General features: G+C 52.1%; 1 protein-coding gene across 1 annotated transcript in view; it reads right to left on the reverse strand.

Annotated features, from left to right (window-relative positions):
* Positions 1 to 3,910: 3,910 nt before the first annotated feature.
* The window catches only part of GASK1A (golgi associated kinase 1A), a 57,722-nt gene continuing 36,783 nt past the window's right edge, over positions 3,911 to 24,849 (reverse strand). Inside the window, exons 2-5 of the mRNA XM_004754285.3 lie at positions 22,196 to 23,491; positions 6,836 to 6,958; positions 4,977 to 5,080; positions 3,911 to 4,410 (exon numbers count right to left, since the gene is read on the reverse strand). Coding sequence (XP_004754342.2) covers positions 4,200 to 4,410; positions 4,977 to 5,080; positions 6,836 to 6,958; positions 22,196 to 23,491 — 1,734 coding nt within the window. The 3' untranslated portion in view covers positions 3,911 to 4,199. The remainder of the gene's footprint in view (positions 4,411 to 4,976; positions 5,081 to 6,835; positions 6,959 to 22,195; positions 23,492 to 24,849) is intronic.

A 24,849-nucleotide genomic window follows, 5' to 3' on the forward strand; every position in this document is an offset into this window, starting at 1 on the left:
CTACACATCACTCCTTCCAACAGACCCTTGAGTGCACCTAAATCATGGAATCTAATTTGTGTACTGAGCCCAGCTGGGCCTCGAGGGAGTCTGGGTAATGGCAGCTGCAGCTTTCCTGCTTGGGTCCTGCAGGAAGCCTTCGTAGGGTGGGTGGGCGGAAGTCAGATGACCCCACACCAATCCTGCACCCACCCCAACACCCACCAGGACTAGGCATGTCTTTGTAGGGCGCCAGAGCTTCCAGGTATGCAGGGCAGGGAAGGAATGCCTCCAGTTCTTCCCAGCACGAGAGTCCGCGAGGTGCCTGGGGTCCCACCGGCCCTGCGTGTGTTTTCCACGAAGGCAGCTGTCACCAGAACAAGGCAATCTGATGCACAGAAAGCAGTCACCGCTGGATCTGCCTTATGCACTAGCCTCAAGGGTCATGCTCAGCGTCCCTCCCCCAGGCACATGGAGGGGAGGCCCTTGCTGCCTGGTGTGATGCAGGGTCTGTAGAAATGATCCTTTGGCAAATGATCCTTCACTGGGGGGACAGACACACAAGAAACTTGACAAAAATCCCTATTCTCACACCCATCAGCTGGAAATGAGTTACTTCACTCATCTTGTCTCCTGGGCCTCCCACCAGCTGGTGTCCTTGACCTGTACTTCCTCCACAGCCTGCACTGGAAACCCTCCAGAGATCACCCTACCTCTGCCTGCCCTCTGGGGTGGGGTGTGCTGCTCCTGACAGCTGCCCCTCAGAAAGCCAGATGCTCCTGAGAAATCTTCCAGTAGGAGCTAAGTTGTGCTGTGGAACTGTAGACACTAACAGAAGCATTCCTCAGATCATACCTCACGTGGGCTGCCTTCTCTATTAACAAGCCTGGTTCACCCTGGAGGCCCGGCTCCTCCCAGGCCCGCTGCAACCCTGTGATCAAAGCCCACCACCTCTGCGGCTCAATGCCCAGGGCTTCCCTGTCTGTGTCTCCTGGCTGGGTGCTGACTCCTCCCCGCTGAGGCCTCCCCGAGTGGACCTGCCATCCAGCATGCCCTAGCCCATCACCTGCCATGTCCCCGGACTGACCCACGACCCCCCATGCTATTTTCCTACCGAACTCAGCCTCTGCTGTTGTTTGAACTGCATGGAATCTCACCTTCTACCTCGAGATGCCTTCCGCTCTGGTCTGCTTCCTTGGAGGTTCAGTGACTCCTCTCCTCGGTTGGACAATGCCAGGGGTGGCAGAGGTCACCCCACCTCTTGCCCCAAAGGCCTCCAGCCCCTATAATACCCCAATGCCCTGCCAGACCCCACTCCCCAAAAAGGCATCCCCTGAGCCGTGCTAACCAGAACCCTAGGTGGCCCAGGAGTGGCAGTGCGGGAAGTGTCTTGCGGGAGCTGGCGGGTGAGCCTCAGAGGTTTTGGGGGGGGGCCTGCCCACTCATCTGAAGGGCTTGGCTGAGGGGGAACCGTCTCGAAATATTCACAGAGGTCTCGCCTCCTGCATCTCCTTGTGCTGCCCCCCACACCATCAGGCAGAGCTCTTGTGAGCCCCTCTTGCCCACATGCTGCCCCCAATCTTCCTATATCCTCAGCCATGGGGACCTTGCTCACCCAGCAGAACGCCAGGACACATGCTCGATGGCCTGACAACATTATCTCCAAACATCTGGGACACGTGGCCACCACAACGTGCCACACACACGGACTCTTTCCAAATTCTATATTCTGTGTGGAACATCTGAACGAATGAAGAAGGAAGGATGCTATAGTGGGGGAGGGGGCAGGGGCTCTGGAGTTAAAGGGGCCTGGGTTCAAATCCAAGCTCCACTAGCTACCTGCTCTGTGACCTTGGGCAAGTGACTCAACCTCTCTGGGCCTCTGTTTCCTGTTCAGTTGAATGGGAGCAGTAATGCCTTCCTCCTGGAGTTACTCCAAAGGTTTGCGATGAGGAACACAGTAAAGCTCGAGGCACAGTGTGGGCCACCTTCTGCATTCACCTCATGCGAGGTGGTGCTCCCCAGGATCAGGGCAGCTGTACAGCCTCAGGCAATGCCCTCCCTCCCCAGTTGACATTCTTTACCTGTAGAGTGACAATCATGCAGCTGGGATTTTCATGAGACATTCACAAAATCACCTGTAGAAACCCTCAGCACCATGGCTGATTTGTAATAAGTTATTACAGATCTGGAATTCCATAGCCACACCTTGGAGGCCAGAAGTCATTCCGAATTCTGGATTTTTCAGCTATAGAGAGGTAACATGGTACCTATTTGTGTTTTATGCTACACTCTCGGTGGAATCTGAGGTTACAAAACACAATGACCAAGCACAGTGGTATTTCTAAGGTATAGGAATAGTGTGTGAATATTCAAGCTGAGCGGGACATGAGTTTTGGCTCTGGACATAGGAAAAGGATTTTGATTTTCAGGGCTTGGGAATCCCCAAGGAATTGGGAATTGCATTTAGAGAGCTGTGAACCTCTGTTACTATCACCAGCAGCTCCCCTTTGGGGGAACACCTTCATTCTCCTTGGAACAACCCTTCTGGAATGAAGTATAAAGAAACAGGGTTGGGCCTGGGATAGGTGACTGGGATGGCCTTACCAGACCCTGTGGCCAGCTGGTTTCTCAAGGACTGCTGTGCAGGTGGGCAGACGCCCCCACACCGCAGACCCCTCATGGCTCTCACCTCCCGAAGCCTTAGCTGTTTGCTTCGCTGGGCACATCCTTCTTATTCCAGAGGCAAGGGCTGGGGGAGGCAGAGGGCATGCAGGACGCCCTGTGGCTGAGAGTATTTTCTGGAAAGGATGCAAAGTGGCAGAAGCCTCAGGTTCGTAGGAAAGATACAGTTCAGAGCCTCAACCAACATTAAGGAGCAAAGAGCAATGGTTAGGGAGCCAGATGCCTGTGACCATGCTTGGCCCAGGGGTTGAAGTGTGCATCTTCATATTCCAGGCAATCGGCCCCGCCTCATCAGTGGCGCTGAATCCAAAAGGACTAGAGGAGACGCTGTCCCAGTGATCGGGCAGGGCAGGGGAGCCCTTTCGTGATGATTATGGGCTCAAGACAAGTCCTGCCTGGGTTCAAATTCTGACCCTTCCAACTCTGAGCTGGGTACCCTTGAACAAATTCCTTAACCCTTCTGTGCCTCATCTGTACAGCGGAGGTGCTAATAATCACACGTACCCATCGGCAAACCACAGTCACAGTGCCTGGTGCACAGTCATTGCCCAGGAAATGTTACTAGTCATTACGGCTGGTGCCCAATAAACCTTTGTCTTTTGCCAGCTATGAAGTGGCCCCAGCCAGATCTGAAACCAGAGCTCCCTCATTCAAGTCCAGTCCTCTGAAAATCAAAAAAGAAGAAAACCGTAAGGGCGCCTACATTTCAAAAGGTCTTCAGAGGCAGAAGGGTGGGAGGGCAGGGCTACCCATGGAGGAACAGCCCCTCGAAGAGACCTGCACCCCGACCAGAGCCACTCTTGGCTGAGAAGCAGCCCGGGAGGTATGAGGCCCAGCCCTGGAGTTCAGAGGAGGCAGGCGAACTAGGCTTGGAGCCTCCCTCGACCCTCTAACACCCCCAAGGGAGGAAGAGCCCTGTGCTGAGGGCTGCGCTGGAGACAGGTCTCTGCTGAGTGGGCTGAGCAGAGCTCTGGACCCTGTGTGCCCGCCGTGCCCTGGGTGGTCGATGTGCACTGGGCAAGCCGGGCAGGGCCACACACTGTTTATAGGTTTGCCTTTTTGTGCTGAGCACACCTCTTCACATCAGGACACAGAAGGGCTTGCTGGCAGCTTCGGGCCTTGCCTACTGACAAGCTTCTGGCTCAGTGTCTTTAGAGGGAAACTTCACACGCGCACACACATGCGCGCACATGTGTCCACCCTCCATATGCATGTGGGAGGCACAATTTTATAGTATCTGGAGCAGTTATTAGAACATTCTTGAACATATTTATTGGCGCAAGGGAGTAAACAGCCAGAGCCAAAAAGGCTGAAAGGAAGGCGGTAAGATGGAACCCCCCCACCCTGCACCACCTTCACCATCCCGAGCAGGTGGGACATCTGGGACACCCACGGTATCCCCTGGTTTCTTCAGGTTTTTCCAATTTGTCTTCAGGTTGGGGGAACCCAAGAGAACATGGCCACGAGGATGGAAGCTCATCCGGTCAGGGGGTGCTGCCAGCGGAACAAGAGCCTTGCCTGGGCAGCGGGGAAGCTCACGGGGCCTCGTCCCTGAAGAGCGTCAGGTTATGTTTCCGGATGTGCTCCAGCAGCACCTGGCCTCGCCGCTCCAGGGTCTGGAGTACCTGCTTCAGCCCCTGCCTCCCACCCTGACTCTCCCAGAACACGGGGTCCATCCGCAGGGACAGGAGCAGCAGCTTCTGCAGACATCCTGAGGCAAGAACCTGCACGGCCGACTCAGGAAACCTGGAGGCAGGTGTCCCGGGCCAGGACAGAAAGGAAAAGCAAAAGTGATCTCAGAAAATGTCCGGGACCAGTGAAGCCAGTTGGCCAGGAATTGCATGGCTGGCCAGCCTGGCACAGGTGTCCTGCAGAATGCCTGGGGCCCACCTGCTGACTCGTCCTCAGAGAACCCTTTTACCAAATCTGCTGTGAAAACAGGCAGGGGACAGGGCTTCTGGAGGGGTCCCCCATTCCACAAAGAAGCTGGGGAAACCAGCTCTGCTATCCCATGTGAATACCAGCTGCTGTGCTTGGCAAGTGCCAAGAGAAGCCCGAAGAAGGCTGAGCTGCCTGCAGTGAGTGAGCAGGGAAGGCGGGCTCCTCCTCTGGGACCAAGGAGGCCCTCTGGAAATGGGGGTGCCTGCTGACTGTGTCCTCCCAGCTCCCCACCTCCTCCTGGGGCTCAGATCCAGCAGCTTTTGTCTAATAAGCTGCAGAGCACTCAGGACCATGGGTCAAGGTCCCACAGTCCACAACAGGGCTATTGGGCCTCCGCCTCCAAACTTCCAACCAATCCCACAGACCCTCACCCAGTGATGCCCTCCAGCAGCCGGAAGTTCAGCTTGTCCTCGGGATGCTGAAGGTTGCCAGCATTATCGATGTAGACCAGATGGGATGGATCACTGCCTCGGACCTCAGGGAAGAAGACAGACAGGGACAGGGGTGGGTGAGGTTGCAGCCTAGCTGGTACCCATGGCTTCTGTCAGTGTTCAGGGTCTTGGGGGCCCCTGAACTGACAATCCCACAATGCACCCTGCTACCTGCCCGGAAGGTTCCCCTGCACTGAGCTGTAATCTGACTTTATGGTAGTGCTGTGCTCAGTGATTCCAGGCACCGTCTCAGTGAACCCTCCCAGCAATCTTAGAAGGAAGCCTTTAGCATCAGCTCTATTTTACAGAATCAGGGGCACAGAGAAGTTAAGTAATTTGCGCACAGTCACACAGCTAAGTAGCTGGTTAGGTCCAACCTGGACCAGTAGTGCGAAGACACACCCTGAGAAACTGCAAGGCAGAGGGACTGACTCCTTCTCTGGTAGCTGAGGGGGTGAGGAGCACGGGTGAGAACCGGCAGGTGCTGAGGGAGCCCACCATCAGGTTGTGGCTTCAGGGCATATTGCGTATGCGCATGCTCACACACCCTCACCCATTCTGGGCCACTGTTGGCTGCTCTGTGCCTGTGTGTTCCCCTGAGTGTCACCAAGGACGCACACACCTTCCAGCCTTGGGCGCCATACTCCCTCTATCCCCAGAGAGGAGTTTAGTGACTCCTACTCCCTTTGAAAACTAAAACCAGCAAAAGGGAATACCTTAGCACTTTAAAAAATATGGTGTGGCTCGGAATGAGAGGCCCGGTCTTCCCTTCTCCCACCCTCATCTGCCCCATTCTTAGACATTCTCCAGGATTCCATGGTATTTTCCCATAATTCTCCCTATCACCCTCGCCTTAACTTACGAACTTTTGCCTCCAGGACCCTAGCTTTCCCTCCCTCTGTCTCTTCCCCCTCGCCCCTCTCTGTACATCAGGGATCATCTATTTTTTGAAGCCTGATGACTCCTTCCTCCAAAATCTGCTGTCCTAGGGGATCTGTGAAATGGCTGCCTCCCGGAGTGTGGATGATAGTTATAAAAGCCTTACTTCTCCCCGTGTGAGTGCCTTTTACCAGGGAAGAGGGGAGCGGGCTCTAAGGACAGAAGTTGGAGACTTCCTACCACCCAGCGGTTTCATGAGGCAGCCCAAGCCTCCGGCTGGTGTGGCCTGCCTGATGCTCAGCCAGGACACCATGCTGACAACCCTCCACAAACAACTGGCCAGGGGAAGACATCGAGGACAAAAGATAGAGTAGCCCTTCCTTAGGGTGGCCCCTTGCTCCTTGGGCAGAAGTGGCTGCTCTGCCATTCCTGTCCCTGTCTCTGACGGCCTTGGCACACTACTTCCCACCCTGGGCTCTACTCTTCACAGGAGGCAGCCCAGGGTTCCTCAGATTGTCACGAGCCTGTGAGCTGTAGAGTGAGCCCGTCACTGCCACTGCCCAGCCCTGCGGCCTTGGAACCTGCCCTCCCTTTTCAATGCCACAGATCCTACGATGGCTGGGATGGCGGGGGGCAGCTCTCCAGACACACAGTTCCCACACCTGCTTCCAGGGGCCCTCGGATTCCCCTGTAGTCTCTCAAGGGGATGGTGGAGTGGTCCCATCTCAACCGTATTGGCGAAGGCCCACTGGGGTCAGTTTTATATATGGTGGCTTCCCAGAAACATTGTTCAGACAAAGGCTCCTGCTGCTGAAAAGAGCAGTGTTGGGAACGTCCTGTGTCATGTGATCTCTGCAACTCAGGAGCCGAATCTTCCAAAGGAGACAGGAAGACAGGAGTCAGGGTGACAGGGGGCGTACCAGGATGTGGACCAACCGCAGCTCCTCTGGGTTCCGGCATTTCTCTCGGAGCCTCTCTTCCACACAGGGGTCCGACGGCTCAGGCTCAAAGCCGCAGCAGTAGCGGTCTAGGCGGTCGTGTACCTGCGAGGACACCCAGCCTGTGAGGGGTGCGGTTCAGGGTCTGCCTGCCCCAAGGGCCCAGCACTCAGGCGGCCTGGCCCAGGGGACCTTGTGCTGGGGGCAGTCTTTGGTGGCCGTCAGTGCCGGTCAGCCCATTGCTGGCCCCTGGCCAGAGAGGGAGCTTCTGCTCTGCTCCTCCAGCCAGCTCGCCCTGCACCCCAGGAGCTGCTGGCTCACGCCTCAGGCCAGCACGGCTTTCCACCGAACCCTGGCCTGAGGCCACTGGGCTTCCCAGCACTGACCATCCCTGTACTGGGGGAAATCCTCATGGGACTCCACTCCTTGTTTAAGCAGCCAGTGCTGCAGCAGGGCTCCCTCCCTTCCATGGAGCTAAACGTGCTTTAATGACCATCCAGACAGCTCCGGAGTGGACACCTCTCCCACCCTGCGGGGAGGCCGGAATCAAATCAAGGGGGGAGGAGGGCATTCCCCTCACAGGCTTGCTTGGTTTCCACTGGATGCCTCGAGTGGGAATTCTCAAGCATGATGTGGGGTCAATTCCAAGGAGCTCTGCCTCCCACCCCCTACGTACACACGTGTAAATGACATTTCAGAGTGTCACAGGATTCTCATAATAGTCCCACTCACCTGCTTCCAGGAGTTCTCTTCAGAAGGAATGAGTTGCAGCCTGCAAGTCAGGAATTAAACAGAAACAGGGATCCGCCCCCGCCCTGACCTACTTGAAGAAGTTATCTGCCATGGGCAGCAAGCGCAAAGGGGTCCAGAACGGAGAGGCCTAAAAAGAGAAGTGGCGGAGTCCTCTTGGGTGGGAGAGGCAGGGTCTGGCTGTAGGGAGAGAGACAGGAAAGGGGGAGGTGAAGGGGGAGGTGGTGTGGAAAAGGTTGGGGTGTGCTAGGAAGTGGATGAGAGAGAGGGTGAGGTTGGGGACAGCAGGGAGTGCCTGTCACAGGGTGGGTGCACTGGAGGAGATGCACCTTTTTTCCTCATAGGGAGGAAATTCCGTTTGATACAATACCTTGAGGAGTGCTAACGACAGAAGGTGAGATCTCCAGAGGTCTGGGTGTGGGAGGACTTGCTTTGCTTGGGGCAAGAGGAAAAATCCATTTGTTGCTGTGGGAGGGGGAGGAGAGAGAGGAGAGGAAGAGAGAAGTGAAGCAGGGAGCAGCAGGAGGCTGAGGGTGTGAGATGTGCCCTCCCTGATCCCTCCTCCCCCCCCAGCCAAGTGTCCACCCTTGTGAAATGCTTGCTGGCCTTGGGGAAAGGGCTAAGCTCTGAGTTCAGGTCTAGTGTGGGGTAAATCGAGGCAGGCGAAGCAGCAGTCAGCTTCCTGGGATTTGCCCAAATCCTAGGAAGGTCTACCAGATCCTCCTGCGTTGTGGGGCCCGGGGTTTGAGTGATCTTAAGTGCCCAGGTAGTGTCAGGAGAGGGAGGACTCCGGGACCCCCCAAGGAGGATGATGAATCACACAGGAGCTAACTCTCAGGATGCGAAGGAAATGCAATTCCTGAGAGAGCCTGGTGTGTGCAAGACCCAGCAGTAAGACCCAGATCCCACCTTTGCAGAATGGCTGGTCTAGTTCAGGAAGCCTGGGAACACCCCTGGAGAGGCAGGTGCCAGCCTGGGAATCTAGAAATCAGCTCCAGGTAACATACTCTGGTTGGGGCAACTGTCCAGGCCAAGGGCACAGAGGAGACAGAGTCAGGGTGGAGGTGAGTGAGAGGGAGAGGGAAACAGGAAGCCAGAGGGCAGCAATCGGGTGATGAACCCCACAGAGAGAGAGTTTGCTTCCTCTCTCAGTCCTCGGGAACCTTCTGTGATTCTGCTCTCCCACATCGTTCAGCTCTTGGGGGAATCTGGGGCACCTGCCTCCCCTGTGGTGGTGGTGACGGTGCAAGGACAGTCACAGGTTTACAGCAAATGCAGGGGCCATTTTAATCTGACACAGCAATGACAGGGTCTCCCTCCGAGGTGATGATGATGTGGTCTAGTAAGAAACATATTTGGTCACAGTCTCCTGATCCTGGTGCAGAGCTCCTAAAACCTTTGGAATTTCCTGAGAGATTCATAAAGAGCCCCTTTGAACACATCTGTGTTTATGCTGATGAGATGATGCAGGGGAACCCCAGATAACTTCAGAACGGGAGCTGGTCACTGGAAAGACAAGTGAAGAGAGGATAGGAACATTTAGCCCCATACTCCAACCCCCAGGAAGAGTAGAAGAGCTGGAGATGGGGTTATAAAAACTTGAACAATGAGATTTGGAGCACTTCCAACCCAGAAGTGGTTGGAAGTGCTCCATGAGTCTGGAGGGTAGCCCATCCCAGCTCCACAGGGACATAAAGCTCCTGGGCATGGGACCCTTCTGGACTCACCCAATATACCTCTTCATCAGGTCGTTCATTTGTATCCTTTATAATAAACATGTAAACGTAAGTAAAGTGTATTCCTGAGCTCTGTTGTGCCATTCTATCAAACTATCCAACCTGGGGCAGAGGGCTGTCATGAGAACCCTCATGGTTTATAGCCAGTTGGTCAGAATTGTGGGTAGCCCAGGACTTTTGACTGGGACCTGAAGTGGGACAATCTTGTAGGACTGAGCCCCTTAGCTTGTCTGGGATCTGACACGGACTCCAGGTGGACAGTGTCAGAATTGAATTGCATTGTGGGACACCAGTTGGTGGTGGAGAATTGGTGTCAAAACAAAACATTAGGGCGCCTGGGTGGCTCAGGTCATGATCCCAGGGTCCTGAGATCGAGTCCCACATCGGGCTTTCTTCTCAGCGGGGAGGCTGCTTTCCTTCCACTCTCTCTGCCTGCCTCTCTGCCTACTTGTGATCTCTGTCTGTCAAATAAATAAATAAAATCTTTAAAAACAACAACAATAACAACAAAAAAAACACAAAACATCATTCTGGTGACCACCACCATGAAAACCACCATCCATCCCCAGCTCCTTCACTCTTCACTGCAGATGTGCTAGGGAGATGCTATGAGCCCATTTTACATATGAGGACACTGACCCCAGACATACCCAAGGTCATAAATGTAAAAGTCATGTAGCTAGGATTTGAGCCAAGGTCTGCCTGGCTCGAAGGCTAGCTCTTGGCACTATCCTGCCCTGCCTCCCTGAAAATCAGGAAATGGGAGCTGGTTACAGAGGTCAAATGAGGTCTCCATCATTACTCTTCATAAGATTAATTAATTAATATGGTCTCACCCTTGCTAATTAAGGCTACAGAAGAGCTTTCAAAACTATGAAGGAGGAAGGGGAAGAATGAGAAAACACAGAGCCTGTCATCCTCCATGACAGCAACTGAGGCAGCCGCCGACATGGTGGGGTTCGGACAGCCCATGTCTCTCATCTGTGATCACTGGGGGTGACCAACCCAGGCCAGCACTACCATCCTGCCTCCCTCTGCCCACTGGCACAGCCACCCCTCTCCACAAATGGGGCAGAGGGGGGACAGTCTGTCACCTGAAAGGCAGTACTCCTCAAAGCTACCCCCCAGTCCACTGGCTCAGCTCTGGCCAGTCAAAGGTCTTGCTTTGTTTCCATATCCCTGGACAGGAAAACTCACGTATGTTCTGAAAAAATGCAGAATCAATCTCCTCCAACACAAACAACATAGCTATGGTTCAATCAATGTCCCAAAACTAGACGTCCAGGAATGAGAGCGTTAGAGTCCCAACTGCTGTCTCAAAACATGTTCTGTTCTGCAATAGTTCAGCATGGAGAAGTCGCACGTCGGGGCCTAGACCAGTCACCTAAACAGGCTGAGGGCAATTCTGTGAGGGCCCATTAGGGAGTATTTCTAGGGGCGGTGGGCCAAAGACACCCACAGGCGCTGCTCAGAGGACTGGTTCAGTCTGTCCAGGGTGGCATGAAGTGAGCCCATTAACAAGACCCCTGACATGGGCCATCACTGCTTTGGCTGCCTGGGCTTCGGATAACGACAGCCACAAGTCACAGAAAAACTTAATTCAAAATGTTTTTAACCATAAGGAAAATTAAGATCTTCAGTGGCAGCAATCAGCCCCAAGATCGGGCAGGCTAGAGGTACGGCTGCTCCTTATTGTCGTGGTCAGGACTCTTCCTGCTTTCCACTCCCCACCCACGAGGTTAACATCACAGTGTTGTCTCTGGAAGCCTGCAGGTGGCTGCTGTGGGCATGTGATTCCTTGTTCAAGTCCAGAGAGAAGGAGAGGACAAATGAGAGAAACAGAGACAGAGTGACAGACAGAAGCGAAAGGAACCTCTCTTCCAACAACCTTCCCTTTAACCTGACTGGACCAAATTGGGTCACACACATCCCTGGACCAAGGGTGGCTAGTGGAAGATGGCGATGCACTGATCCCCAGACCTGGGAATGGGCAGAAGGTGAATCACATTAGGGCTCTGTGTGAAAGTCTACTTTATCTGCAGTGTCCTCACTCAGGCTACTAATAAATGCATTGACCAGGACAGGGCTGAGGATAGAGCCCTGCAGCTTGCCTCCAGACCACCCCACCTCCCAGGTAGCTTTAAAGCCATTTGAAGCCTGTATCATGTTCCCTTATGCTGTGTTCTCACTATAGGACCTGAGGAAGTTATTTAAACTCGATACTCCTCAGTTTTCTCGTCAACAAAATGGGGGAAGCAATACTCCCCTCCCACGGACCTGCCCTGAGGCTCACATCCAATAATGATACCTGTGAGGCAGGGGGTGGTTGTTGAGGAAGAGCCTTCTGTTGTGTCTGTCCTAGGAGGACAGGCCCAAAGACCTCCAGGGATCTCAGGGGTCTCCCCCAAACCCCCCCCCCCCCACACACACACACCAGGAAGCCCCAGCTTCACCCAGTGCTACAGACCAGAGAACCAGAATCTGAAATAAAGTAAGTTACAACGGGGTAGCCATGCTCTTGTGGGTACACCCAGTTTCTGGACCGATCTGTCCAACACACACCACCTGCTGGGTTCTCTTTTGCTGGGAGAGTAAAGGCCAGGACAGTTTTGGCAAGACTGACACAGTAACTGCTCTGGATTTCATATTATGCCTGATGCCCAGCCAGCCAAGCCCCCTTCCTCCCGCCAAGTCCTTCCTAGCCCCGTTTCCCGGCCATTCTGTGCAGATCTCAATTTACAGTATCTATTTCCAGAGGAAGCCACAAGGAACATAGGCCCATCCAGTATTCCTGGCTTCTCAACTCAGTACCCATCTGAATGTTTAACGGGAAGGGCCTGGCCAGGCCCCGTTGCCAGTTTGATTATTTTGCCATACTGTCTGGTTATTTTTTTTCCACCAAAGAGAAATTCAATTTCAACAGCAGTGGGCTAGCAGCCAAATGGGACCAAGATTAAGTTTCATTCTCACATTCCTTCAGGATTTAATTTTTTTCCCCGTTTTGAAAAAATGAGCAAGTTACCAAGAAAAAATGATAAACCTTTGCAGTGTTGCTTTTCTGACCCGCCCAGCAACGTTGCATGCTCATGATGGGGACTGAAGTCTGTTCACCTTTACTTAAGCCATTGTAAAGCTCACTCAGTGCTTTCATGCGACAACCCATTTACTCCTTCCCGTAGCCAAGGGGTAAATGCCATTATTATTCCCACTTCAAAGATGTGGAAACTGAGTCCCGCTGATGTGCCGAAGTCTCACGGCAAGGAAGTGGAGGTGCCGGGACTCGAACCCGAGTGGTCCGTCTGACCAGTAAGGGGGAGTGGGGTGTGGCCACACGCGCTTTGTGGCACCAGAGCTTCCAAGTTCCCTGCTGGCAAAGATGAAGACATGGTTTGGTCCTGTCCCCATCACCCACACTTGTTTTTACAACCAGAACCTTAGCTGAGGTTCTTCTGAGTGAAAGAGTGAGTGAATGACATGTGTGGCTGGCTGACAACACGGGGACTATGATCACTTAAAAAGTCTACCATTCTGGCCAAGATGCCAACACCAGAAGTGCCCGGCGGGAGGCCTGGCTTTGTGGCCGCCACATAGGACATCTGGGTGAGAGAAGACACTGCAGTCTGCCAGCAAGGGACAGCGGGTCTGGCTATGGGAGAAAGGAGGTCTGGAGGGAGCCAGCACAGGGTAGGTAAGGTGGCCAGAGTCCCTTAACCGACCCATCAGGCTCCTGGGCCAAGAAGAGTTCCTCAGCCTGTGCCTGATCTGGGTCTGATGGATTCTAGGACGACCGCTTGCTGTTCCTGGGGGCCCATGACCCCTGTTCAGGGACCTTCTCCCCAGCTGGGAGTAGTGACAGGCCTGGGTCTTTCTGGGTGGAAAGGGTGGCTCTTGGCAGGGCCGACTCACTGCCTGGCGATCAGATTGCCATGAGGTGGCAGCATCTCTCTCCACAGAGGGCAAGGATCTGGTCCCACCCTGCCCAGCGGGCGGACAGAGAATTCTGGAGGCTTCTTTGGGGGAGGTCAGAGAGGGAGAGGAGTGGGTTAATGGGTATTGCTCCCACTTCCCTCTGAAGACTCACCTTGGAGTGTTCCCCATGTGTCCTGACAAAGGGCAATCATTCCTGGAAGCTTCGGGAAGGAACATCTGGATGCTGCATCTGTCCCAAGCCTGAGGTCAGAGGTTGTGGCCCCCGCTTGGGATGTGGGTGAACAGACTGGCTAACAGGCTTTGAGGAGATGCACTGAGAAGAAATAGATCTTATCTAAAAAGACATATGTAGATTGGTCTAAAACTCTAACAGCAACACAAACACCACAGCCATGAAAAGATAAATCCACCACAGCAAAGAAGTTTCCAACCGAGAAGCTAGGGTGAGTCAGCATTAGAACACCTTCCACAAGAGTCCTCACAAAATAGAGTCCCCACATCAGAAGGGAAATGCTGTGATCTCTTCCACGGATACTTGGAAGACATTTGATAAAATTTTGCATCCATTCCTGACAAGAGAAATTCTTAATAAAGCAAAGATAATGAATAGTTCCTCATTATATCTTCAGTCAAAAACTACTGTGATGTTTAATGGCAAAACAGCAGAAACTGTCCCAAATGTGTAGCAATAGCTTGTGTCTCTCAGGCCATTAAAATTTCCCGGGGCACCTAGGTGGCTCAGTGAGTTAAGCCTCTGCCTTCGGCTCAGTTCATGATCCCAGGGGCCTGGGTTCGAGTCCCGCATCGGGCTCTCTGCTCAGCAGGGAGCCTGCTTCTCATCTCTCTCTGTCTCTCTGCCTACTTGTGATCTCTCTCTCTGTCAAATAAATAAATAAAATCTTAAAAAAAAAATAAATTCCCAATCACCCCGGAGCCACCAGCGAATGTAATGAGGCAAGAGGCAACAAGAAGACCAAGGGCATTCATTGCAGATGAAACGCTGGGTTACTTGGAAAACCCAGAGGATTAACTGAGCAGCTTTTAGACGCCACATTAAAACACAAAAATAATAGCCTTCGTGCAGCCTGGAGGCTACTGGCCAGAACATCTAATGGAAGAAAAGATCCCATTTTCAGTGGCCACAGGAAGATGAACTCCCTGGGAATGAACAGAAGACATCTAGATGCTTCTGAGGAACATGAATAAAGGGAGAGATATAGCTGCTGGAGAACGTCATTGAAGAGACATGACTGCTGGTTGACCTGAGAGCTGGACCTGGGCACTCGGAGGCCTCTTGCCCCCTCCCTGGTCCTCCCGGGAAAGTGAGATTCGCTTGCCTTTCCTGCTCCCAGAGACTGCTCCGAGGACATGGCCTTGAGATGTTGATGTGGTGTTGAGAACACCTGCATGGTGTACATGAGTGAACTTGGTTAAGGCCTTCTATAAATTTCTAAGGTTTGGTAGGTGGGCACAGAGATCCTCTGTCTGGCTGCTGTTAAGGGCAAGGTTGGTATATAAATTCACTTTGTTGATTACACCCACCACCTATCAACCTGGAGTGGTCTGCCTCTTTGGTCTCTCACAGCCCTCCATGTAGAGGGTCCGCTTTCAGATTACACCTGGGAAGGTCCAGAGTGGGTTGTGAACCAACAATATCCAAATCTTGGCTAGAATGACTTCATGTTTTAGGATATAAATTCTCTCTACAGTCCACACAAATTTAATTTGATCCCAGTAAAATCCCAAAAGGACTTGCGAAGGAGAAGGAGTTACAAGCTGACTCTAAATTTCTTACGAGAATAGTATGCAAGACTATCAGGAAAATTCTAAGAAAGAGCAATGAGGAAGACCAAGCCCTACTGGTTTGGTTATCAACATAAACTACGAAGCACAGTAATTAAAACTGTGATTCTGGCATAAAAATAGACAGAACCTTTACTGGGACAGAAATAGACCTACATACATATGGAAATTGACTATATGGTAAAGGCAACATTTCTGATGGAGGAAAAGGTTGATGATTCAACAAATGCACTGAGACATTTGGGTTGCCATCTGAAAAAAAAATCGTTGTTTTGGATCTTATCTCTTGCTCCAAAATAACTTCCAGATGGATCAAAGATAGATGAAAACACATGGGGGAGTTTTAAAAATAACCTTGAAGTGAGGATGGCCTTTTAAAATACATACTAACCCAGAAGTCATAAAAGAAAAGCTGGATAATTTTAACAACATAACATCTTTTACATTTCTGCATAGCAGAAAGACTATAAACAATGTTTAATGACAACCGAACCTGAAATATTACCATACAGTAAAACGAAAGACTAATTGCCTTCATCTATAAAAAGCTCTTGAAACCATTAAGAAAAAGACCGACAACCCAAAAGATAATGGGGCAAAGACTATGGACAGACAAAGAAGGGAAAAAGTTAGAAAAATCCGAACAGAGACAGGACTCAGGTGGGGCTGAAGAAACAGGGAGGCGACCACGGTCCCTGTCACGCGGGACAGGTGTTGTATCTCCTTAAGACGTTTGGACCCTGGGCTCATAAATTCATTTTCTACTGCTGCATCGCAAATGACCAGGGGCTTAGTGGCTTCAAAGAACCCACTTATTATGTCACAGTTTCTGTGGGTCAGGAGTCCACCACATTTTCGCCAGATTCTCCACTCAGAGTCTCACCACATTGAACTCCAAGGTGTTGGCCAGGTGCCGTGTCTCTTCGTAGCTCAGGGTCATCCCCTAAGCTCGTTCAGGTTGTTGGCAGAGACCATTCCTTGTGGTTGCAGGACTAGGTCCCGAGGATCTCAGGGTCCTCCTAGAGGCCTTTTCTTCCACCACGTAGTTCAGAGCATAGCTGTTTGCTTTCTGAAGCCAGCAGGACACTCTTTAAACACTTCATCTCTTTTGAAAGACTCCCCTGATTAGGTCGGACCCATCCAGGATAATCTTCCCTTTGATCAACTCAAAGTTAAATGATTGGTAACCTAATCATTGAAGTGCCGGTCCATCATATTCGCAGGTCTCACCCAAACTCAAGGGCAGGGGCTAATGCGAGTGGGGTGGGAACTGTGAGGATCATCTTAGAAGTCTGTCCCTCATACCTCATCCTGGTTGAGGTCCTGCTTTTAAATATATGTAAAGATACTCAATGTCAGCCTTGTCCAGATAGGTGTTTCTATCCTCTGTAGTTGGCTGCACCATCTGTGAAATGGGGTGGAACACAGCTCCCATCTCTTTGCCTGTTGTCGGACTTAAATGGGTTTTTGTGTGTGGTTTGGTCAGACATTGCCAGACAGCCGTAGGTCCTTCATGAATGGCTACTCTGATATGTCACGTCTCTGGTTGGAAGCCTGAAACGTCAGCGGTCGGAACCGATCTGAGGTCCTTTCTAACTGACAGAATACCTGATGTCCCAGGAAGACTAAACCAGAGGAGATACACATGAACTGAAGCCACAGATTCGAACTCAACAGAAGGAATGCACACAGGATCACAAATAACTGAAAACAGGCTCCTTGGGAAGGAAATGGGCCAGTCCTATCCAGAAGAGGCTCAATAAATACTTTTTCTAGAGCCAGTTTGGTATAGCAAAGAGGGCAAGACCATGCACTCTGGGGCCAGGTGGCACTGGATGAAACAAGGCTTTGACTGTGGGCAAGTTCCTTGGCTCTTTTATTTTTTATATATTTTTTAATTCTTTTTTTTTTTTAAAGATTTATTTATTTATTTGACAGATAGAGATCACAAGTAGACAGAGAGGCAGGCAGAGAGAGAGAGAGAGAGAGAGGAGGAAACAGACTCCCTGCTGAGCAGAGAACTAGACTCGGGGCTCGATCCCAGAACCCTGGGATCATAACCTGAGCCGAAGGCAGAGGCTTTAACCCACTGAGCCACCCAGGCACCCCTCCTTGGCTCTTTTAAACCTCAGTTTCCCCATCTGTAGAATGAAGCTAAGAATATTTTCTTCCTCCAAGGCTGTTATGCATTAACACAGGCAAAGTGCTGAAACACTTTGGCATTGGCATCTGTCCTGGGAGTGTAAGTTAATTAACGGCCAGAAGGCAGGAGCATGAAAAATGTTGTCTTCTACCTCTATGATTCTATACAGACCCTATATGAGAGACCTACAGAAAGCTTTGGGATTCTTTCTGGTCTAAAGGAAGAAGTGGAGTTTGAGGAATCAAAACACGGTAACACCTAGACAGGAATTCATACAGAGACCCTGGAAGTTCATTCATCATCCGTTCATTCATTCATTCATTTATTCAACAAGTTCTTATCGAGGAGACTGAGCCAAGAGTTTGGCTCTGTGCTAGGTTCTGAGGCTGTGGTGATGAACAAAACAGAGACATATGATAAACACATGAACAAATAAATAAAATACTTATATACTGTGCTGGGAATCAGAAAGGGACTAGACAGGATGCCATGAAAGAGAAAGAGAGTAACAATGAGGAGTGGTCAGACTTGCTGAAGCCTGGGGAGGAGGAGTCAGAAGCAAGTCCAAGTCAGACGCCCTGCACCAGAAGGAGCTGGGTGTGTTTAGAAACTCATCAAGGCCAAGTGCCAAGAGATGGGGCTGCGGACAGATCCTTGAAGGTCCTTGAAGAATATGGGGCCTTGGAAAACCTGATCTTAAGGGCACTGAGAAGGCCTTACATTGTTTTAATGGGGAAGTGGGACATGATCTGATTTATGATCCTAGAAGTGTGCTCTCTGCATCTGAACACTTCCGTGTGAACTTCAGAGCTCACCCTCCAACTTGCAGCTGCTCTATGGTTTTGTCTGGGGCCTTTCTCCAAATTCCAGGGAGAATTTGGAGAAAGGCCACCAGGAGCAGCCCTCAACCAAAGATTGATGGGATATTTGGCTATAAATACCTGAGTCCCTCACCTCTTGGTAGGCAAATTCTGAGCATGTATTTTATACTATTTCTCAGAAATTTTCCTGTGGAACTAAGCCCCAGTCACCCATGTGGTCACCTGCTTGATACCATGCCCTTTATCAGCTGCCTGTTCCGTCATCTCACTTCCCACCTCCCTTCAGGTATTTCCTGAGATTGTCCCAAAGATAAAAGACCTCCCTGGAATCTTGGGCTCAGGGTCTGCCTGGAGAAGACTTCTATAAGGCCACTGGATTGGAGGGGACATAAGTGGAGGCAGGGAAACACATCAGAGGGCTGTCGTGTTAGTCCAGGTAAGGAATGATGATGACCTGGGCCAAGATGATGGCAGGTGAGGCTTCCTGGGATCTCCACTCTTGGGGACCTGTAGGCCCTTCACAACAGGGGCTGTAGAAAAGCTCTCATGAGCCCAAATTACCAACTCCCAGTCTGTCTGAATTCTCCACATCTCACCCACCATCTAGCCAATCACACGCCCTCTAAGAGGAAGCACAGTGTGAGAAAAGAGGTCCCTTTAAAAAAGAAAAAAATAGAAATGAGCCCAACTCCCCTAGCACTTCCTGCCCTCACTCTGGCCTCTGGGTCAAGGCCCCCTTGGGTACCAGGCACAACTCCTCTCAGGCTGGATTTACGAAAGCCCATTGTGAAGGCTCACAATGAATGTGATGGTCATTATCTCTTCCTGACCAGGGCCTGGCTGTGCCATCATCACAGGCCCAAGAGGAGAAGGCCTTTCTACATTTTACCAGAGTGAATACAACTCTGCTTGCAGGGCACCCCCACGCCCCCCGACCTTGAGTCCCACCCAACGAACACACCGACACACTCTCCCACCCGTTTTGTCCACCTGAGTTGAACCAGCTTCGCACTGATCTGTTCAGAAGTGGCGGACTCTCTCTCGGTCCTGCTTCTTTACATGACGCAGCCTGGAGTGGGTGGGCTGCTACCTACTCACAACTAGTCCTTTATCTCTTGTAGCCAAACAGCTGATTAGCTGAGAGCGCCATCCCAGTCATACCACCTGCCAGAACTTGCTCTTGATTTTTTCATTAGGAGTTTCAGATGTTGTGAGTGTCCTCCCACTAGTCCCCTGGGACCCACCCTTCCCGTATGTACTGATGGCTTTCTAGGACAAGGGCGGCAGTTCTCTGCCATGGCCCCTTTCTGGCTGAGGGATCCGGTTTGGCTGGCCAGCACACGGGCCAGACCACAGGAGCCAGGAGGTCAATGCCCTTACGAGCTGTCTCAGCCGCTGACAGTTGAGAGTTAGTGTGTAAATAACCTAGCTCTAGCCCCCACGTGAGACAACTTTGGTGTGTGTTGTACACCCTCCCTCAATGGAAATAAAGAGCTGGTATCTTAAGACACTGAGTTCTGGATAGGTTTCTTAGCATCTCTGCAATCACTAATACGAGGTGTTAGATGGGGTTTACAGAGCATGGAGTATTATTTGTGGGAGTACAAGGAATGTGGATGTGTACGCTGGTTGTGTATTTTGTTGGGGAAATGGTATTTGTGATACACAAACACAAAAAAGCGAGTGTTTATATGGGATAACACCAAACCAAACCAATGAGGGGGCAGTATACGGAGTTTGTACTCAGTTCCCAGTCAGAAGTCACCTCGGGTTCCTGTGCTGGGAAACCCACATCCTGAAACCTTCCTCTCTCTGACTTGCTAGTGGCTTGTAGGAAGGCAGCCCCAGCCAGACAGGGGTGTTGGACTGGACTGGTGTTCAGCAAACCAAGGAAGAGGTGGCACAAGGCCAGCCAAGTAGCATCTGACCACACACCGAACCTGAGTGTGCCTTGGCTGCTGAGGTTTCTGTCCCCATGACAGGGCTTGGCAGCCGAGGAAGGGTCCATACAGCGACTCTGGGAGATGCACACAGGGGCTCTGTGTGGAGCAGAAAAACTGTGCTGTGCACATTAGCTAGACTGGGGCTTTGCAAGGAGGTGCCTCTAATCTCAAGGCTGTGAGACACAGAGGGTGAGCAGTGACCACTGTGAGTAATCAGGGCTCAGTCCTGGTAAGGACGCATGTGGCACGCACACAGCCACCCTCACCACGGAGGTGGGGTTTTATACCCTGGCTCCCATCAGTGCCCGGAGGCTGCTCCTGGAAGCAGACTAGCAGCCCACCCTGTTTGCCCAGGACCGTAGGTCCTGTGGTCTAAGAAACTTCTTCCTAACCTGGATGTTTGGTCACACCACCTGGAGAGCCTTAGTTCCCCAGCATCCAGCCTGTCACTTGTCACCCCAAGCAAGCCCACTGACACAGGTGCTGGCAATTAGAAGCTACCACACATTTTAACGGTCAGACCCAAGGGGGTGAGGTCAAGGCATCCAGTCCCATTTTCGATGTAAGAAAAGTGAATCTCCAAGGAAAAGTAATCGGCTCAGGGTCATCCAACAGAAGGGGCCTGTGAGTGGGGGGCTTGAGCCCAGCTCTGTCTGATGCCAAACCCATGCTGACCACGAGGCTACACACTCCTCTCTGTTCACAAAGCAATCTTTGTGGACACAGGCTGGAGAAGCCAGAAGTACCTCAGGAGAGCAGCGAAGCCCACGGACTGGAAACCAACACCCACCAGCCGACAGGTAGCATCCATGGTTCCGGAGATGGGGCGGTAGGCAGGTGTCAGAAAATAAGGGGTAGGGCCTATGCCCAAAAGGAGAGCAAGGCAGCCCCTGAAGCAGGTGTCCCTCCTCGGCTCAGGCTGATCACTGCCATATGGAATAGACGCCCAATGTTACTAAACTATCCAATGTTTCAAAGGAAGTCGGAATTTTATGGGCAATCTCCAAAGTATTACACGTCGTCTAAGAATTTTCTAAAAACACAAGGGGAACCAACCCCGGATGGACCAAATACAGTGGGCCTGTGGCTGCCCGAACCCTGTCCTGTGGCTCATCCACTCACCCCAGCCCGTGAATCTGAGGGCTCATGTGGGTGTCTTTCCTCAGTAGGCATCCCTGGAGAAACGGGGGCGGGCTCAGTCTGCATTTAGCACACAATTCCACCTGTCGTGAGCTTTTTTCTTTTTGGTCTTAATTTCTGGACACATTTCTGCACATGTGTCTCCACAGCTGACATGCGACCAGCCCCAGCACAGCCACACTGTTCATCGTTGGTAAACAGCCAGAGCCTGTAGTCCCCCCGTTAACCCTGTGCCCCGACCACCCGATCCTTCCCTAGAATCCCCAGAAACTCCAGGGTTAACTTCTGGCACGGCAGGGACCTCAGCTGACCTTGTGGGGCCAGAATTCTTTCTCATACTTCCCCACCCCAGAATCGTCCCTTTATCCTCCTGGGTCTCTGCGTCTCCCCACAATCACTTTCTTTTTTGAATTAGGTAATAGTCTTGAATCCTTGTTGATTCAAGGATATCATGTCATCAACAGGGATGTGCTGATAAATGTTTGACACCTAGCTCTCAGAAGTAGTGAGGAGTCCTGATTAGCAGCATTTACTGGCAACCTTGGTGGCAATACTCCCACCCCCGGCCAATTTCAAGCCACCAACATGACTGGATATGGAGTTGACAGGGGATGAGTAGCAGCTCACCATTATATAATACTTACTATATAGATGCAAATAACCTAAAAAGTACAGAGAGCAGTAAAATATAGTGAAATCATTAGGAATTAATGAGTTCTGAGTATTTATCACCTTTTTTCTAATATAACTGATTATATTATTACTTGATATCACCTCACTTTTAGTAATGCCTGTGTTTCTCAACCAGGTCACACAATTCCTGAAAATTCTGGCATTCGGCTCTTGGAAGCCCACATGAGCAGAGTCCAGGACACCACTTGAAGGATAAACACAGAGGCAGAAAAATAACAAGCACAGGGGCTTGGTGGTCAAAAGACAAGGACTGGAGGGGGCGTCCCCCAGACCATCCTCAGGAGGGCAACTCCAGGGTCTCAATTCACCCCAAATCCCATTATCTGTCCCCCCAACACTCCCCACCACCGCTTTCCACCCTCACCTTGCCCAGCCCTGCGTACCTGCAGCAGGAAGTCGAAGAGCGCCAGGCGGGCCCACTCAGTGTGGTGGATGGGCGGGCAGGGGGCCTGGCTCGGCCAGCTACAGCCGTGTGCCAGCAAGGCCTGGTACTGCAGCCAGCCCAAGGACAGAGAGTTCTGGTCATTGTCTGGGTCCCCCAGGTGCTGCACATCCGGCGCCCACCAGACGACAGGCCTGGGGCTGCCATCCGTGTATCGGTAGGGCAGCAGGGAGCTGCGGAAGCTCCGGGCCACGGCAGGTAGGCTCCGGCGCAGCCCCAGCACCCGGTCCATGTGGAAGGACAGGACCTCTGGCAGGTCCCCTGGCCTCTTGATCAGGCCACAGAGCCCCTGGGAGCAGAGATGGCTGAGCCCAGAGGACATGTTCGGAAGGGCACCCTCACTGGAGAAGCCGACCTGCAGCACCTGCCCGTGGCCGGGGACCCTGGCTTTGCCCACCACCTGCCCCTGGGCCAACAGCTGGAGCGCTTGCACATCATGCTCTGTGAGCCATGGGGGAATCTGCCCACTGGCCCTCAAGCTACGCCACAGCTCAGGGGGCTCGGCATCACACCAGACAGATTCTTGCAGCTCCCCAACAGAGACAGGCCACCGACGAGCCCCTGTAGCCGGGGTAGGATGCCCTGCTGGTTGCCTACCCGTCAAGGCTCTGTTCCTCGCTCCTGGCAGATTCCTGCCTGCCGCTGGGTAGGGCCGTGGGGTTAGTCCAGCAGCAGCTCTCCAAGCCTGTAAAGCTGTCATGCCGCGTCCTGTGACAGGGCCAGTTGGGGTGCCAGTCACATTCTGTGCCTCTCCGATGGGATCGTCATGCCAGGGGGGACTCAAGTCTTTGGCTCTTGGACTCTTGTCCTCATCATCCCTCAGGAGCACAAGACGTGAGCTACTGAATCTCATATCTCCTAGAGAGGCCAAAGTCATGTCCCTCCTGACCCTCCCTGGATGCCTGCTATCCCCTCTCAGGGACCTTCTGCTTCTGTCCACTGTCCCTCTATGGCCTTGCTCCTTAGCACACACAGGGATGGAATTCCTAGGCGAGGGCCAACCCCTCCAGACCTCTAGGTCTCTGGCCTGCTGCCTCCAGCTGGAACTCAGAGCCTGCCATCTGTGGGGGCCAGGGGCTCCAGTGACATCCTGGGGCTCCATGGGACCCGCATCTGGACCAGTGGCTGGATGCTGTGGGGGGAAGCGGGTGACAGTCACCACAGTCAGAGTCATCAAGAGGCAGAATGCCATCACCAACCGCCTCTTGCCACGCAGCCTTCTCCAGAGCCAAGATGCCTGGGGGACAGGACAGAAGAAGAAATTTTGAGACCTGGGAAAATGTCAGACCCAATCCACAGCACAACAGGGACAGTGAATGCAACAGCTTGGGTGTATGAAGAGGAAAGAGATGGCACAGTACGCTTAATTGCCTTCAAGGGAGGAATGGCAACCATAGCCAAGTCAGCCTCTGCTTCAAAGCTGAGCTTGCTTTGCCTTCCAGGGTAGACTTTGCTGATCCTCGCAGTTGGATCCAGGCTTCTCCCACCTCGGAGAAGCCACCATCATGACACCAGTCACCAAGCGCCCTAAGCATCTCTTATTCACACCTGTCCCTCACCCCTCTTTTCATCTCCAGGTGAGACCTTGAGCCCACTCCAAAGATCCCTAATGGTTTCCCAGATGTGCTTTTCCCTTTTCCTGGGCACAAGGCTGCCCAGCTGCACATGACCTTGCCCAGCTTCTCTGTGGCCATGTGGCTCAGTCCTTGCCTGGAATCTTGCTCCCATGGAAGTTAGGTGCCCTGGCCTTTCTTAGCACACAGATGTGGTAGCACCAGCTCCTTGTGTGTCAGCAAGGACACACTCTGGGGCAGTGATTGTTAAACATGTTGTTCCTGGACCAGTAGCATCCACATCACCTGGAAACCTGTTGGAAAAGCGAATTCTCAGGCCCCACCCCTCGTCACCTCACTCTGAGGTGCCTAGGCTGCTGGGAGCCGACAGGTGGGTCTATGTCCCAAGGTCGGGCTATCCCGATCCTGAACACCCTGCTTCAGGCAGGGCAGGGTGGGGGCTGGCATGCTGAATAGCAATGGGGGATCAGAGGAAGGCAGGGTTCGGATTTCCTCCCTCTCCAGGCAAGGCCCCCAGAGCCACAGGGCAGCCTAGAGGAGATCTTCCTCATCAGTGTCGGCTGGATTCTCACATTCAATCCCACAAACCTGGATTCCATCTGGAATCTCTCCTGCTTGCTGGAGATGCGCTCGAACAATGGTTTTCAAACCTGTCTAGAGGGTTCTTTCATGGTCTAAGGTGGAGTAAAGGTTTAGGAGAGGACTTTTGTGTGCTCTGTATCTCCCCCTCCCCCACCACATACACACAAATGCATACACATATATACGCAGACACACACATGTATATGTACAAACACGTTCCCACCAGAACAGCTCTGTGTTCTTTCCCTAGGTAGGTTTAGCCCATTTATGTTACTTGATATGCTAGACGTGTTTAGTCTGTTTGTCATTAAACTTTACGGCATAGTTTTTCTATTTATAATTTGGAATTCTTTCACTCTGTTTTCAGTTACCTTTATTTTGTTTTGTGGTGTATACTTTGCTGCTTGTATGCCCTTGGTTGTCTAGCTCTTTAAACAGT

This window comes from Mustela putorius, unplaced genomic scaffold, assembly GCF_011764305.1.
Source record: "Mustela putorius furo isolate JIRA1106 unplaced genomic scaffold, ASM1176430v1.1 tig00003834_pilon_pilon_pilon, whole genome shotgun sequence".
NCBI lineage: Eukaryota > Metazoa > Chordata > Mammalia > Carnivora > Mustelidae > Mustela > Mustela putorius.